The sequence below is a fragment of the Lucilia sericata genome, unplaced genomic scaffold (assembly GCF_015586225.1).
Source record: "Lucilia sericata isolate MDLA Ls3-8-SP2 unplaced genomic scaffold, ASM1558622v1 Contig002041F_arrow, whole genome shotgun sequence".
Taxonomy (NCBI): domain Eukaryota; kingdom Metazoa; phylum Arthropoda; class Insecta; order Diptera; family Calliphoridae; genus Lucilia; species Lucilia sericata.
Genome location: NW_023995903.1, coordinates 55,312 through 70,767, shown reverse-complemented (window position 1 = coordinate 70,767; position 15,456 = coordinate 55,312). Strand labels below are relative to the sequence as shown.

The following is a 15,456-nucleotide window of genomic DNA, read 5'->3' as shown; positions in this document are numbered from 1 at the left end:
ATTTTCCTGTTAGGAAGTCATTTTATTTCAATTGAGGTCCTGTAATAAAGTAAAATTTTAATAGAAATTATTTGAAAACCCCAGATTACGGTATTGCTTAGTTTAGAACCGTTAGTGATTGAAATTAGTTGTAATTAATCATTTTAATAGTTGTTTTTTGGTGTAAATAGTTTATATTTATAAACAAAATAGGAAATAAAACAATAAAATAAACAGAGAAAATTATAAACAAAATAAATACAAATAAAAAACTAAACAAAATTAAAAATAAAATTGTTCAAATAAAACATAAAATTATTATAAAACTAATGCAATATTACCTAAAAACTAATATTTTCATTTATATCGACATCTCTTTTCTAGTTTTTGCTTTTCAATAATTTATTTAAAATTTTTTTTGCATAATTTTCAATATTATTTCTTTATTAACTTTATGCAATTTTGCTTTAGAGTGCAAGTTTTCAAAATTTAATATTGAATATTTTTTTGTTAAAAACTATTCTTTTAAAAAAATTTAGTTTTTTTTTTCAAAGAATTTTGTTTATAGTTATAACAACAGTCTTTTAATAAAATTGTATAAAAAAATTTACCTGAGATTACTTATTCGTTTTTTTATTGTTTTAAAGGGGCGGAGGGGGTTTTGTTAAAAAATTTTTTTGTATAAATAGTTTATTTAAAAAAATATAATAGATAAATAAATAAAAATCAACAATACAAAAAGATTTTATTTTATATAAAAAATATACAGTCAAATCACAAGCTGTATTGTAAAGTTGTTAGAAACAATGAAAATATTATACAACTTTACAACACTGCTTGTGAATTGACTATATAATATTTCGATATGAATGTTTGTTTTTTTTTTTTTTTTTGTTATTTCATTAACAATAAAGAAAAGGCTGCAATTATAACCATAAACTTATATATAGGTACAAGATTACACCAGAATAATAGATAATAGGAAAGCCCGAGTATTCTCAATCAAAATTTCGGTTCTTGAATTAATTACATTTTTAAAGCTTTTAATATAGAAATTAATCTTCATTTTTTAATAAACTAAAGATTTGACATAGTGGATTTGTGACCCTATTATAATAGAGTCTTCCGATTTCTAAGAACTCAACCATTTAGGCGCCATGATGTTTTCAATAGGCAGAAAGACAGACAAACAGATGGAAGGACAGGTCCACGACCAATATTTTGATCTGTTACAAAATCACATCTTCTCACTTCGGTGGGTATAAATATTTGGGATTCGATCTATAAATTTCTTTTAAATTAAAGATCATCTCTAGATTACATTTAATAACAGTTTAAACTTCGCGATCGTATTCAATATAGAGTTGTATTCTATGTAGATCAGCAGTGAACTTATTTTCCTGTAATACAAGTGAGTAAAACTGATTTTGAGAAACTAAAGATCAGAACAGATCTTTTCTTGATCATGTTTAATAACAGTTTAAAACTTCCCTAATGAATTAATGGTTAATGAAAGGTGATCATTTAACAATAGTTTAAACTTTCTTAGTCAATTAATGATTAAACATAGCTGTTAAATGATCGTGTGATTGTGTTTAGGGAAGAGTTATAAATAAATAGATCATAATGTTCAAACTTCCTTAATCAATTAACTATTAAACCAAGATTGTTAGAGGAAGGTGAACGTTTTCAAGAGAGAGTTATTTTTGTGACAAACTTCTATAAGATCAGTAGTGAAGTTGTCTATAGCTGTAATAAAAACGAGTGTAAAAGGTTTGAGTAACTAAATCAGAACAGAGTATTTCTGATCATGTTTAACAAAAGTTTAAACTTCTTTAATCAATTGATGGTTTACAAGTGTTAAACAAGGTGATCGTTTTCTTGATCAACTCTTCCCTTACTTCCCTTACAGGTAAGGTGGTCGCTACACCTTCAAGACTTTCTTTTCCTCCAATATCTTGTGAAACGTCCTTAATCATTTCATGCTTAAACCTAATATGTTGAATCGTGTTTAGGGGAGAGTTTTATCCGCCAATTTTATTTATTTGTGAATCTGAACAGGAACTTGCGCATACAGTTTAAACTACGTTTAGTGTAACTAAGATCAGAACATATCATCTCTTGATAAATTTATGACCAGGTTTAACACAAAACCCGTTTTGAGTAACTTAAGAAAGGATCATCTCTTGATCAATTCAAGGAGACTTCTTTCCCTCCAATATTCTTTCTAGATCAGCAATGAACTTGTCTATAGCTGTATGCAGGGCACCTTGAGTTAAAACAGATTTGTGTTACTTAAGATCAGGAAAGATCATCTTTTGATCATATTCAATGAAGTTTAAAAACTTCAAAGGTTAATGCAAGGTATTAAAGAAGATGATTTCTATATGGATCAGGAGGGACCTTGTATTAGTAGGAACTTAATGCAAGTGTTTTGATCACATTCACAGGTGACTTCTTTCCCTCCAATATTCTTTCTAGATCAGCAATGAACTTGTCTATAGCTGTATTATAAGCACCTTGAGTTAAAACAGATTTGTGTTACTTAAGATCAGGAAGGATCATCTTTTGATCATGTTCAATGAAGTTTAATAACTTCAAAGGTTAATGCAAGATATTAAAGAAGATGATTTCTATATGGATCAGAAGGGACCTAATAGGAACTTAATGTAAGTATTTTGATCACATTCACAGGTGACTTCTTTCCCTCCAATATTCTTTCTAGATCTGCAATGAACTTGTCTATATCTGTATTATAAGCACCTTGAGTTAAAACTCATTTGTGTTACTTAAGATCAGGAAAGATCATCTTTTGATCATGTTCAATGAAGTTTAAAAACTTCAATAGTTAATGCAAGGTATAAAAGGAAGGTGATCGTGTTCAGAATTCATTTCTATATGGATCTGCAGGGACCTTACATTAGTGGAAACTTAATACAATTATTTTGATCACATTCACATGAGACTTCTTTCTCTCCAATATTCTTTGTAGATCAGCAACGAACTTGTATATAGCTGTAGTACAAGCATCTTGAGTTAAAGCAGGTTTGAGTAACTAAAGATCAGGAGAGACCATCCGTTGATCATGTTTAATAAAGTTTCAAAACTTCAATAGTTAAACCAAGATATTAAAGGAAGTTGATCGTGTTCAGAGTTCATTTCTATGTGGATCAGCAGGGACCCTGCATCAGCTGGAACTTTATACACGAGTTTTTACAAGTTTGAGTAACTAAAGATCAGGAGAGATCATCCGTTAATCATGTTTAATGAAGTTTAAACCAAGGTATTAAAGAAAGTTGATCGTGTTCTGAGTTCATTTCTATATGTATCAGTAGAGACCCTGCATCAGCAGGAACTTTATACAAGTGTTTTTGAATGGTTTCTTCAAGACACTGTTAACATTTTTTTTTACTAACGATCAGTTCTAAACTTTAAGATCAATTGTTAAACATTCAATTAACTAAGAACTAGATTTAAACTTAAAGATCAGCATTTAAGCTGCAACAAAAGTAAGTTTTGAATTCTTGTTTGTTTGGATCTTTTGATCCTTAAGTTAAAAATGTGTTTGAGCTGTGTTTAAAGTTTAGAATGATTCATCTTGATGATCTTTAAGACCACCTCCTATATACTAAACTTAGTTTAAACTTAAATGAATTGATCTAACGTTTAATATTTAAATTGAAAATTTAGTTTAAACTGAAAACTATTTCTAGTTTATACATCATTAGTTTAAACTGAGTTCAGTATTTTAAATAAAGTGCAGACATTAAAGGTTTGAATTGATCGCGCGTAAGTTGAAAACTGACTATAGTATATAAGCCATCTTTAAAGTGCATTAAGGGTATACAATTTAAACGTTTAAACCGATACAATCTTTGAACTGATCTTAAGTTTGAACTGATTTTAAGTTTGAACTGATCTTAAGTTTGAACTGATCTTAAGTTTGAACCGATCATATGTTTAAACTGATCAAATATTTGAACTGATCTAACGTTTGTGTTGATCCAACATTTGCACTGATCTAACGTTTGAACTGATCTAATGTTTGAACTGATCTAACGTTTGAACTGATCTAACGTTTAAACTGATCTAACGTTTGAGCAGATCTTATAAACTTTTTTCGCTTAAACTAAGATTAAAGTATAAAATAAAGAGTTAACTCAAGCTCTTCCCATTCGACTCAAACGCTTCAAATTTCCTGGAAAGTTTCGAACTTTCTCTTAAACTATACCATGATCATTATCAAACTTTAAATTTGCCCGCAAATCCTTTAACTTTAACGATATTTTAAGCAATTTTTTTCAATTTGTTTTCTTTTTCTCATTCGTATTATTATTCTTAAGTGTAATCTGGTCATCCTATATATATTTTTTTCTATATATATACACATACAACATAATCATGTTAACATTAATTTCTATAGAATCTATAAATTGTTGTTTTTTTTTGTTTGTTTAATTTAATTACTTTCGCTTAATTCTTAATATTAGCATTTGTTTTAATTTTAAACTTTGAGTTTCACTTCACTCCTCGTGTGTGTGTGTGTTCGAGAGAGAGCTCAATAAAACGAAGTACACCAGGTTTCACCCACGGTAGGACTTAATAGAGCGACCATATTATTGCTATGATGTGATGGAAGCATTGTTGCGATGGGATTTATGACAGGCGCCGATGCGGGCAAACACTGGAAACAGTAGTTGGAGCCATAGTTATTATCCCAATATTGTTGACCCTTACATTGAAAACGCACCGCGAATTCTAGACGCTGGCCAATGTGCAACGAATTGCCAAACAAAACGAAAGAGAATTTATCCGAGAAGCCGTCACAAGAGTTTTCCACATAATTTGCCTGCAAATCAGCAAAACTGCGCCAGCCATCTAACGAATAACGTATGTGTACGGATTTATGGAAATCCAAATTTCTTACTCGAACACTGCCGGTTATGGTGTGATTAATGCTATCGGTAACGGCAGCATTTTCCAGTGACACTAACTTTTCGCGTACAATATCCAAATAGTTGGGTAAACCTCCGGGCTGTTGGAATAGGGGCATAAGTATTTTATCGGATTTGGGTCCCAATTGTACCGGCGGTTCCGATTCCAAGATCTCTAAGTCTTCATAAGCTGATTTGGGTATGGTGGGTATTTCATCGAGGAACGTCTTAACATCGGCCAAATCCAAACCCAAGACATCAGCAAAGCGTACAATTTTCTTGCGTCCTGGGGTGCCCGGTGGAGTTTTGCCAGTTTTCAAAGAGGAACAACGTCTTATTCTCTGTGGTCGACAGTCATCTTCATCGTCGGTGGTGTCCATGTGTAAATGAGAAGTTTTGGGTTTTTCAGTTTCTGTTTGCGAAGGTACATCGAGTTCCTGTTGAGAGTCTTTTGTTATGGAGGGTTCATTTTCATTCGAGTTATTTTCCTGTTTTTTAACTTCTTTATTTTCATCTTTTTGTGGTATAACTTCTTCCACTTCTACCTTTAAAACATCTTCACCATTCTCGCCATGTCCATTTATAATGTGTACAACTTGTTTCGATTCCTGTTCCGGTTTTATTTCCTCTTCCTTAGCTGTAGCCGTTTCCGTTTCTGTTACCTTAGTTGTATCTTCTGTTATTTTACATTCCTGCTCCTCCAAATTCTTCTTATTATTATCCTCCTCCTCGTCTTTATAATCCAATGATTGTTGATGCAATTCCCTTAAGATTTGCGCCTGTACACTTTGGCTAATATCGACTTGTTTAGAGCTTTCCATGTGTAAAGTTTCCTCTTGCTGTTTGGCCATTTCAATATCGGGTCCTTCGCTGGGCAGTGTTTGTGTTAAATCTTCATGATGACTGTTATAACCATTGCATTGACCCGTTTCGGTCATTTGTTTGGACGACGATGTACAATCCACCTCATCTTTAGCCGCCTGATGATGTGGTTGACATATGTGATTTGAGGTCTGTAGCTGGTGTGGATGTAGATGACTCATGCAGGCTTCATTTTCGGAATTAACATCAAAATAGGGACCATCTGAGGAACTATGTGAACTGGCCGCTGAGGCACAAGCATAACCCGATTCTGCAGCCGAGTTGTGTGGTGTATTAGAAGTAGATTCTATAAGTCTTAAATATTCACATTCATCAACCGGACTGCCGGGACTCTCCAGTTCGCAATCGAAATCAAAAAACGAATCCGACTCATGTCTTAATGGTTGTAGATCTGTGACCGTTTGTTCTCCGCCATCACCACCGGTGACCCAAGTATTTGTATTACCTCCATTTATGATGGGTTCATCCTCCTGTGAGGGATCTGCCTCGTCAGCCTTGAAAAAGAAACAGTGACGCAGATATAAAAACATTTTGAGTTTCAACTCTCTTTTCTCTTTCTCTCTAACTCACCTGTGTGCCTAACGTGCGCAACTTGGAGGATAAACGGCGTGCAAATGCCTCAGCTCGGCCTCTACATGATGACATACCTACTATGGGTATTATAGAGACTAAACTGCAGTTCTTGGGGTCTGGTGTGGCACTACTATGTGTTACTGTTAAATCGCCTGGACCGTTCATTTACGTCAGACTTTTCAATTTTGCGCCGAACTGCAAATATACAAAAAGACATAAAATATATTAACATTTTTGTTGCTTTTGTGCAGTTTCGAAAAAAATGTAGGAAAATATTTAAATTTTATTAAAAATCTTCTTCATATAAAATTGTCTTCATTAATATTTTGACCGATTTTTTTTTATAAAAATTAAAATTAAATTCCATATATTATTTTATATAGTATATAGATAATAAAAGTAAATATGCATTTTTATTAATTATATGTATATTGTATTAAGTATATAAAGACTGAACAGTGTGGTTAAAAAAGAGAAAATATGAGCAAAAAATATTGAGATCTCAATTTTGAAACTGACCACAGTGTAGTTCAGTTTCCTTACAATAGATTTTGACAACAGATTATAGAACGGGCTATAGACTTGACTATAGTCTGAACTATAGATTGGACAACACTATTGACCACACTATAGACTGGACTACAGAGTATTATAGATATTAGACTATAGACCAAACTATAGACAATACTATAGACTAATCCAAAGACTAGACCATAGATTAGACTAAAGACTAGACTATAGATTACACTATAGACCATAAATTACACAATACAGACTAAACTAAGTATAGATTATACTATACACTAGACTATAGATTAGACTATAGACTCTACTGTACATTATACTATAGACTACACTATGGGCTAGACTATAGATTAGACTATACACTAAACAGAACTAGAACAGAACTAGAACTAGAACAGAACTAGAACTAGAACAGAACTAGAACAGAACTAGAACAAACTAGAACAGAACTGGAAGAGTACTAGAACAGAACTAGAACAGAACTAGAACAAACTACAACAGAACTAGAACAGAACTAGAACAGAACTAGAACAGAACTAGAACAGAACTAGAACAGAACTAGAACAGAACTAGAACAGAACTAGAACATAACTAGAACAGAACTAGAACAGAACTAGAAAAGAACTAGAACAGTACTAGAACAAAACTAGAACAGAACTAGAACTGAACTAGAACAGAAGTAGAACTGAACTAGAACTGAACTAGAACTGAACTAGAACTGAACTAGAACTGAACTAGAACTGAACTAGAACTGAACTAGAACTGAACTAGAACTGAACTAGAACAGAACTAGAACTGGAACAGAACTAGAACAGAACTAGAACTGAACTAGAACTGAACTAGAACTGAACTAGAACTGAACTAGAACAGAACTAGAACAGAACTAGAACAGAACTAGAACAGAACTAGAACAGAACTAGAACAGAACTAGAACAGAACTAGAACAGAACTAGAATAGAACTAGAACAGAACTAGAACAGAACTAGAACAGAATTAGAACAGAACTAGAACAGAACTAGAACAGAACTAGAACTGAACTAGAACTGAACTAGAACTGAACTAGAACTGAACTAGAACTGAACTAGAACTGAACTGAACTGAACTAGAACTGAACTAGAACTGAACTAGAACTGAACTAGAACTGAACTAGAACTGAACTAGAACTGAACTAGAACTGAACTAGAACTGAACTAGAACTGAACTAGAACTGAACTAGAACTGAACTAGAACTGAACTAGAACTGAACTAGAACTGAACTAGAACTGAACTAGAACTGAACTAGAACAGAACTAGAACAGAACTAGAACAGAACTAGAACAGAACTAGAACAGAACTAGAACAGAACTAGAACAGAACTAGAACAGAACTAGAACAGAACTAGAATAGAACTAGAACAGAACTAGAACAGAACTAGAACAGAATTAGAACAGAACTAGAACAGAACTAGAACAGAACTAGAACTGAACTAGAACTGAACTAGAACTGAACTAGAACTGAACTAGAACTGAACTAGAACTGAACTAGAACTGAACTAGAACTGAACTAGAACTGAACTAGAACTGAACTAGAACTGAACTAGAACTGAACTAGAACTGAACTAGAACTGAACTAGAACTGAACTAGAACTGAACTAGAACTGAACTAGAACTGAACTAGAACTGAACTGAACTAAAACTGAACTAGAACTGAACTAGAACTGAACTAGAACTGAACTAGAACTGAACAAGAACTGAGCTAGAACTGAACTAGAACTGAACTAGAACTGAACTAGAACTGAAGTAGAACAGATATAGAACAGAACTAGAACAGAACTAGAACAGAACTAAAAACTGAACTAGAACAGAACTAGAACAGAACTAGAACAGAACTAGAACAGAACTAGAACAGAACTAGAACAGAACTAGAACAGAACTAGAATAGAACTAGAACAGAACTAGAACAGAACTAGAACAGAATTAGAACAGAACTAGAACAGAACTAGAACAGAACTAGAACAGACTAGAACTGAACTAGAACAGGAACTAGAACTGAACTAGAACTGAACTAGAACTGAACTAGAACTGAACTAGAACTGAACTAGAACTGAACTAGAACTGAACTAGAACTGAACTAGAACTGAACTAGAACTGAACTAGAACTGAACTAGAACTGAACTAGAACTGAACTAGAACTGAACTAGAACTGAACTAGAACTGAACTAGAACTGAACTAGAACTGAACTAGAACTGAACTAGAACTGAACTAGAACTGAACTAGAACTGAACTAGAACTGAACTAGAACTGAACTAGAACTGAACTAGAACTGAACTAGAACTGAACTAGAACTGAACTAGAACTGAACTAGAACTGAACTAGAACTGAACTAGAACTGAACTAGAACTGAACTAGAACTGAACTAGAACTGAACTAGAACTGAACTAGAACTGAACTAGAACTGAACTAGAACTGAACTAGAACTGAACTAGAACTGAACTAGAACTGAACTAGAACTGAACTAGAACTGAACTAGAACTGAACTAGAACTGAACTAGAACTGAACTAGAACTGAAGTAGAACTGAAGTAGAACTGGAACAGAACTAGAACAGAACTAGAACAGAACTAGAACAGAACTAGAACAGAACTAGAACAGAACTAGAACAGAACTAGAACAGAACTAGAACAGAACTAGAACAGAACTAGAACAGAACTAGAACAGAACTAGAACAGAACTAGAACAGAACTAGAACAGAACTAGAACAGAACTAGAACAGAACTAGAACAGAACTAGAACAGAACTAGAACAGAACTAGAACAGAACTAGAACAGAACTAGAACAGAACTAGAACAGAACTAGAACAGAACTAGAACAGAACTAGAACAGAACTAGAACAGAACTAGAACAGAACTAGAACAGAACTAGAACAGAACTAGAGCAGAACTAGAACAGAACTAGACAGAACTAGAACTGAACTAGAGCTGAACTAGAACTGAACTAGAACTGAACTGGAACTGAACTAGAACAGCACTTGAACAGAACTAGAACAGAACTAGAACAGAACTAGAACAGAACTAGAACAGAATTAGAACAGAATTAGAACAGAACTAGAACAGAACTAGATCAGAACTAGAACAGAACTAGAACAGAACTAGAACAGAACTAGAACAGAACTAGAACAGAACTAGAACAGAACTAGAACAGAACTAGAACAGAACTAGAACAGAACTAGAACAGAACTAGAACAGAACTAGAACAGAACTAGAACAGAACTAGAACAGAACTAGAACAGAACTAGAACAGAACTAGAACAGAACTAGAACAGAACTAGAACAGAACTAGAACAGAACTAGAACTGAACTAGAACTGAACTAGAACTGAACTAGAACTGAACTAGAACTGAACTAGAACTGAACTAGAACAGAACTAGAACAGAACTAGAACAGTACTAGAACAGAACTAGAGCAGAACTAGAACTGAACTAGAACTAAACTAGAACTGAACTAGAACTGAACTAGAACTGAACTAGAACTGAACTAGAACTGAACTAGAACTGAACTAGAACTAACTGAACTGAACTAGAACTGAACTAGAACTGAACTAGAACTAGAACTGAACTAGAACTGAACTAGAACTGAACTAGAACTGAACTAGAACTGAACTAGAACTGAACTAGAACTGAACTAGAACTGAACTAGAACTGAACTAGAACTGAACTAGAACTGAACTAGAACTGAACTAGAACTGAACTAGAACTGAACTAAAACTGAACTATAACTGAACTAGAACTGAAGTAGAACTGAACTAGAACTGAACTAGTACTGAACTAGAACTTAACTAGAGAAAAAAGTTTGGATTATAGTCGAGGTTATAGGCTAGAGCTTATTCAATATGAAGCTTTTTGGCTTTATATAATAATCTTCGTTTTTACAACCCACTGTTTAAACTTTTTGAGAAATGATGCTTTTTATTTAATTCTGTTGTTGTTGCTATATCATCAAAAAAAAAGAAGATCTTCAATCATTAAGAAAATAAACATACATTATACGAACGTCATACCACCCAAACAAATGTAATAAAAATGAAGAATATAAATAAAAATAAATGCAAAAAAAATTTAAGAAAAAAATTTAAAACAATTTAAAAAGAACACAATATTTAAGCGCATTTAATATAGATTTCTGCACTTTTCAGTTGGAAGCAAGCCATTTTGAAAAAGAAATTGAAAAGACAACAAAGAAAAAAAAAAACGAAAACAAAAGCAATGATTTTTAAAGAAATGTTAAACTTAGAAGATAATAAATAAATAAAAATATGAAAATAATTATAAAAGTAAAAATAAATTTTAAGAAAAACCAGACTTTGAAAGTTCAGTATTCAACTTTTTGCAGTTTTTAATTGAAACAATTAAATTGTTTGTAATAACATTCTTTATAAATTTATTTATAATTTCCTTTGATACTACTACATCTGTTTTATGAGAAACTTCCGTTTGTGCTTTTCCGGTTACGGTTCAGATTTACTTTCTAGCATCTGTCAAATCTGACGTTTAACAAGTTCATATGCTAAACGTTTAGAGTCTTGTGAATTTCCTCTGTTTATTGCCAATATTTTTACGAAATTTTCATTATAGTTCAAGGCCATTGGTTAATTGGCAAAATCTTTTTTTGCAACTTAAAACATTTAAATTATTTAGTTTATTGTATTTCTTTTAATTTTTTGTTGGTTTTTCATGTAAATAGTTTTGTAATAGTTTTCAAATGTTGAAATTTTTTTTCGTTTCTATAAATTTGCCAGATGTCGGTAAATATTTCAAGAATTTTCACGTGCCAATTTGTTAAATTTGTTCCTAAAAATACTCCCCAAAAAATTGTTAATTAAATTGTTTCAAAAAACATTTAGCAAAACATTTTAATACATTTTGGTATAATTTCTTTCATAAATTAATAATAAAATTTAATTTAGCCCATGAATCATGTAATTAAAAAACCTATAATTTACAAAATTATGTTAAACATTTTCTATATTTTATGAATGATTTCTATAGAAAATTTAAACTTTTAAAGGTTTTTACGTTTGCCAAAAAAATCTATAAACATAATTTTAAAAAATTTTGTTAAAAATAGTTGACTTTGACAAATAATTTATTTTAAATACTTTTTTGCTTATAGAAATAAATTAAAAATGACATTACGCTAACAATACGAAATACTTTTCACAGTCAAGGGCAAAAGTTTAACTGCACTTTAGCTATCTCTAAACCCACGTAATATTTGTGTACTTAACAAAATCTTAGTATGACTAATTCTAATATTTATATGAATTTTTATGAATCAATTTCAAAACTATTTGAAAATAGTCTCTTGAAAAAAACAATTTTTGTGTTTTAGTGTTTTCAGGTTTATTTTAGTACCCAAAATGTCTTTTAATTGACGTACAATGTATGTTTTATTTTAAGTACTTTTACGTATTAGTTTTTATTTACTATTTACTTTATTATTAGAATTTTGTATAAAAAAAATAAACAAAATATTGGTAAAATTAAAACAAAAACTAAGTGTAGAGCTAGCACTGAACTAGAACTGAACTAGAACAGGACTAGAACAGAACTAGAACAGAACTAGAACAGAACTAGAACAGAACTAGAACAGAACTAGAACAGAACTAGAACAGAACTAGAACAGAACTAGAACAGAACTAGACAGAACTAGAACAGAACTAGAAACTAGAACTAGATACAGAACTAGACAGAACTAGAACAATAGAACAGAACTAGAACAGAACTAGAAACAGAACTAGAACAGAACTAGAACAGACCTAGACAGTAAACTAGAAACAGAACTAGAACAGAACTAGAACAGAGACTAGAACAGAACTAGAACAGAACTAGAACAGAACTAGACAGAACTAGAACAGAACTAGAACGAACTAGAACAGAACAGAACAGAACAGAAACTAGAACAGAACTAGAACAGAATAGAACGAACTAGAACAGAACTAACAGAACTAGAACAGAACTAGAAAAGACTAGAACAGAACTAGAACAGAACTAGAACAGAACTAGAACAGAACTAGAACAGAACTAGAACAGAACTAGAACAGAACTAGAACAGAACTAGACAGAACTAGAACAGAACTAGAACAGAACTAGAACGAACTAAACAGAACTAGAACAGAACTAGAACAGAAACTAGAACAGAACTAGAACAACTAGAACGAACTAGAACAGAACTAGAACAGAACTAGAACAGAACTAGAACAGAACTAGAACAGAACTAAACAGAACTAGAACAGAACTAGAACAGAACTGAACAGAACTAGAACAGAACTAGAACAGAACTAGAACAGAACTAGAACAGAACTAGACGAACTAGAAAGAACTAGAACAGAACTAAACAGAACTAGAAAAGAACTAGAACAGAACTAGAACAGAACTAGAACAGACTAGAACTGAAACTGAACTGAACTAGAAAGAAACTAGAACTGAACTAGAACTAGAAACTGAACTAGAACTGAACTAGAACTGAACTAGAACTAGAACTAGAACTGAACTAGAACTGAACTAGAACTGAAACTAGAACTGAACAGAACTAGAACAGAACTAGAACAAACTAGAAGAACTAGAACAAACTAGAAGAACTAGAACATGAACTAGAACAGAACTAGAACAGAACTAGAACAGAACTAGAACAGAAACTAGAACAGAACTAGAACAGAACTAGAACAGAACTAGAACTGAACTAGAACAGAACTAGAACAGACTAGAACAGAACTAGAACAGAACTAGAACAGAACTAGAACAGAACTAGACAGAACTAGAACAGAACTAGAACAGAACTAGAACAAACTAGAACAGAACTAGAACAGAACTAGAACAGAACTAGAACAGAACTAGAACAGAACTAGAACAGAACTAGAACAGAACTAGAACAGAACTAAACAGAACTGAACAGAACTAGAACAGAACTAGAACAGAACTAGAACGAACTAGAACAGAACTAGAACGAACTAGAACAGAACTAGAACAGAACTAGAACAGAACTAGAACAGAACTAGAACAGAACTAGAACAGAACTAGAACAGAACTAGAACAGAACTAGAACAGAACTAGAACAGAACTAGAACAGAACTAGAACAGAACTAGAACAGAACTAGAACAGAACTAGAACAGAACTAGAACAGAACTAGAACAGAACTAGAACAGAACTAGAACAGAACTAGAACAGAACTAGAACAGAACTACGAACAGAACAGAACTAGAACAGAACTAGAACAGAACTAGAACAGAACTAGAACAGAACTAGAACAGAACTAGAACAGAACTAGAACAGAACTAGAACAGAACTAGAACAGAACTAGAACAGAACTAGAACAGAACTAGAACAGAACTAGAAACAGAACTAGAAACAGAACTAGAACAGAACTAGAACAGAACTAGAAACAGAACTAGAACAGAACTAGAACAGAACTAGAACAGAACTAGAACAGAACTAGAACAGAACTAGAACAGAACTAACAGAACTAGAACAGAACTAGAAAGAACAGAACAGAACTAGAACAGAACTAGAAAGAACTAGAACAGAACTAGAAGAACTAGAAGACTAAACTAGAAAGAACTAGAACTGAACTAGAACAGAACTAGAACAGAACTAGAACTGAACTAGAACTGAACTAGAACTGAACTAGAACAGAACTAGAACTGAACAGAACTGAGAACAGAACTGAACTAGAACTGAACTAGAACTGAACTAGAACGAACTAGAAGAAAAGAACTGAACTAGAACTGAACTAGAACAGAACTAGAACAGAACTAGAACAGAACTAGAACAGAACTAGAAAGAACTAGAACAGAACTAGAACAGAACTAGAACAGAACTAGAACATAAACTAGAACAGAACTAGAACAGAACTAGAACTAGAACAGAACTAGAACAGAACTAGAACAGAACTAGAACAGAACTAGAACAGAACTAAACAGAACTAGAACAGAACTAGAACAGAACTAGAACAGAACTAGAACAAACTAGAACAGAACTAGAACAGAACTAGAACTAGAACAGAACTAGAACAGAACTAGAACAGAACTAGAAATAACTAGAAAAACTAGAACAGAACTAGAACAGAACTAGAACAGAACTAGAACGAAACTAGAACAGAACTAGAACAGAACTAGAACAGAACTAGAACAGAACTAGAACAGAACTAGAACAGAACTAGAACAGAACTAGAACAGAACTAGAACAGAACTAGAACAGAACTAGAACAGAACTAGAACAGAACTAGAACAGAACTAGAACAGAACTAGAACAGAACTAGAACAGAACTAGAACAGAACTAGAACAGAACTAGAACAGAACTAGAACAGAACTAGAACAGAACAGAACTAGAACAGAACTAGAACAGAACTAGAACATAACTAGAACAGAACTAGAACAGAACTAGAACAGAACTAGAACAGAACTAGAACAGAACTAGAACAGAACTAGAACAGAACTAGAACAGAACTAGTATTGAATTTAAGTAAAACCGATTGTTAAACCAAAAATACAACAATTCGGAGATTAGTTCTATATTAGTTACCTTTCCTG

General features: G+C 32.6%; 1 protein-coding gene across 3 annotated transcripts in view; it reads right to left on the bottom strand.

Moving 5' to 3' along the window:
* Positions 1 to 855: 855 nt before the first annotated feature.
* Positions 856 to 15,456, bottom strand: part of LOC119613275 (glycogen-binding subunit 76A) — a 48,194-nt gene continuing 33,593 nt past the window's right edge. For all 3 annotated transcript variants that reach the window (XM_037969275.1, XM_037969274.1, XM_037969278.1), the window contains exons 2-3: positions 6,366 to 6,563; positions 856 to 6,289 (exon numbers count right to left, since the gene is read on the bottom strand). In XM_037969275.1, the coding sequence (XP_037825203.1) occupies positions 4,538 to 6,289; positions 6,366 to 6,533 (1,920 nt within the window). In that variant the 5' untranslated portion in view covers positions 6,534 to 6,563 and the 3' untranslated portion in view covers positions 856 to 4,537. The remainder of the gene's footprint in view (positions 6,290 to 6,365; positions 6,564 to 15,456) is intronic.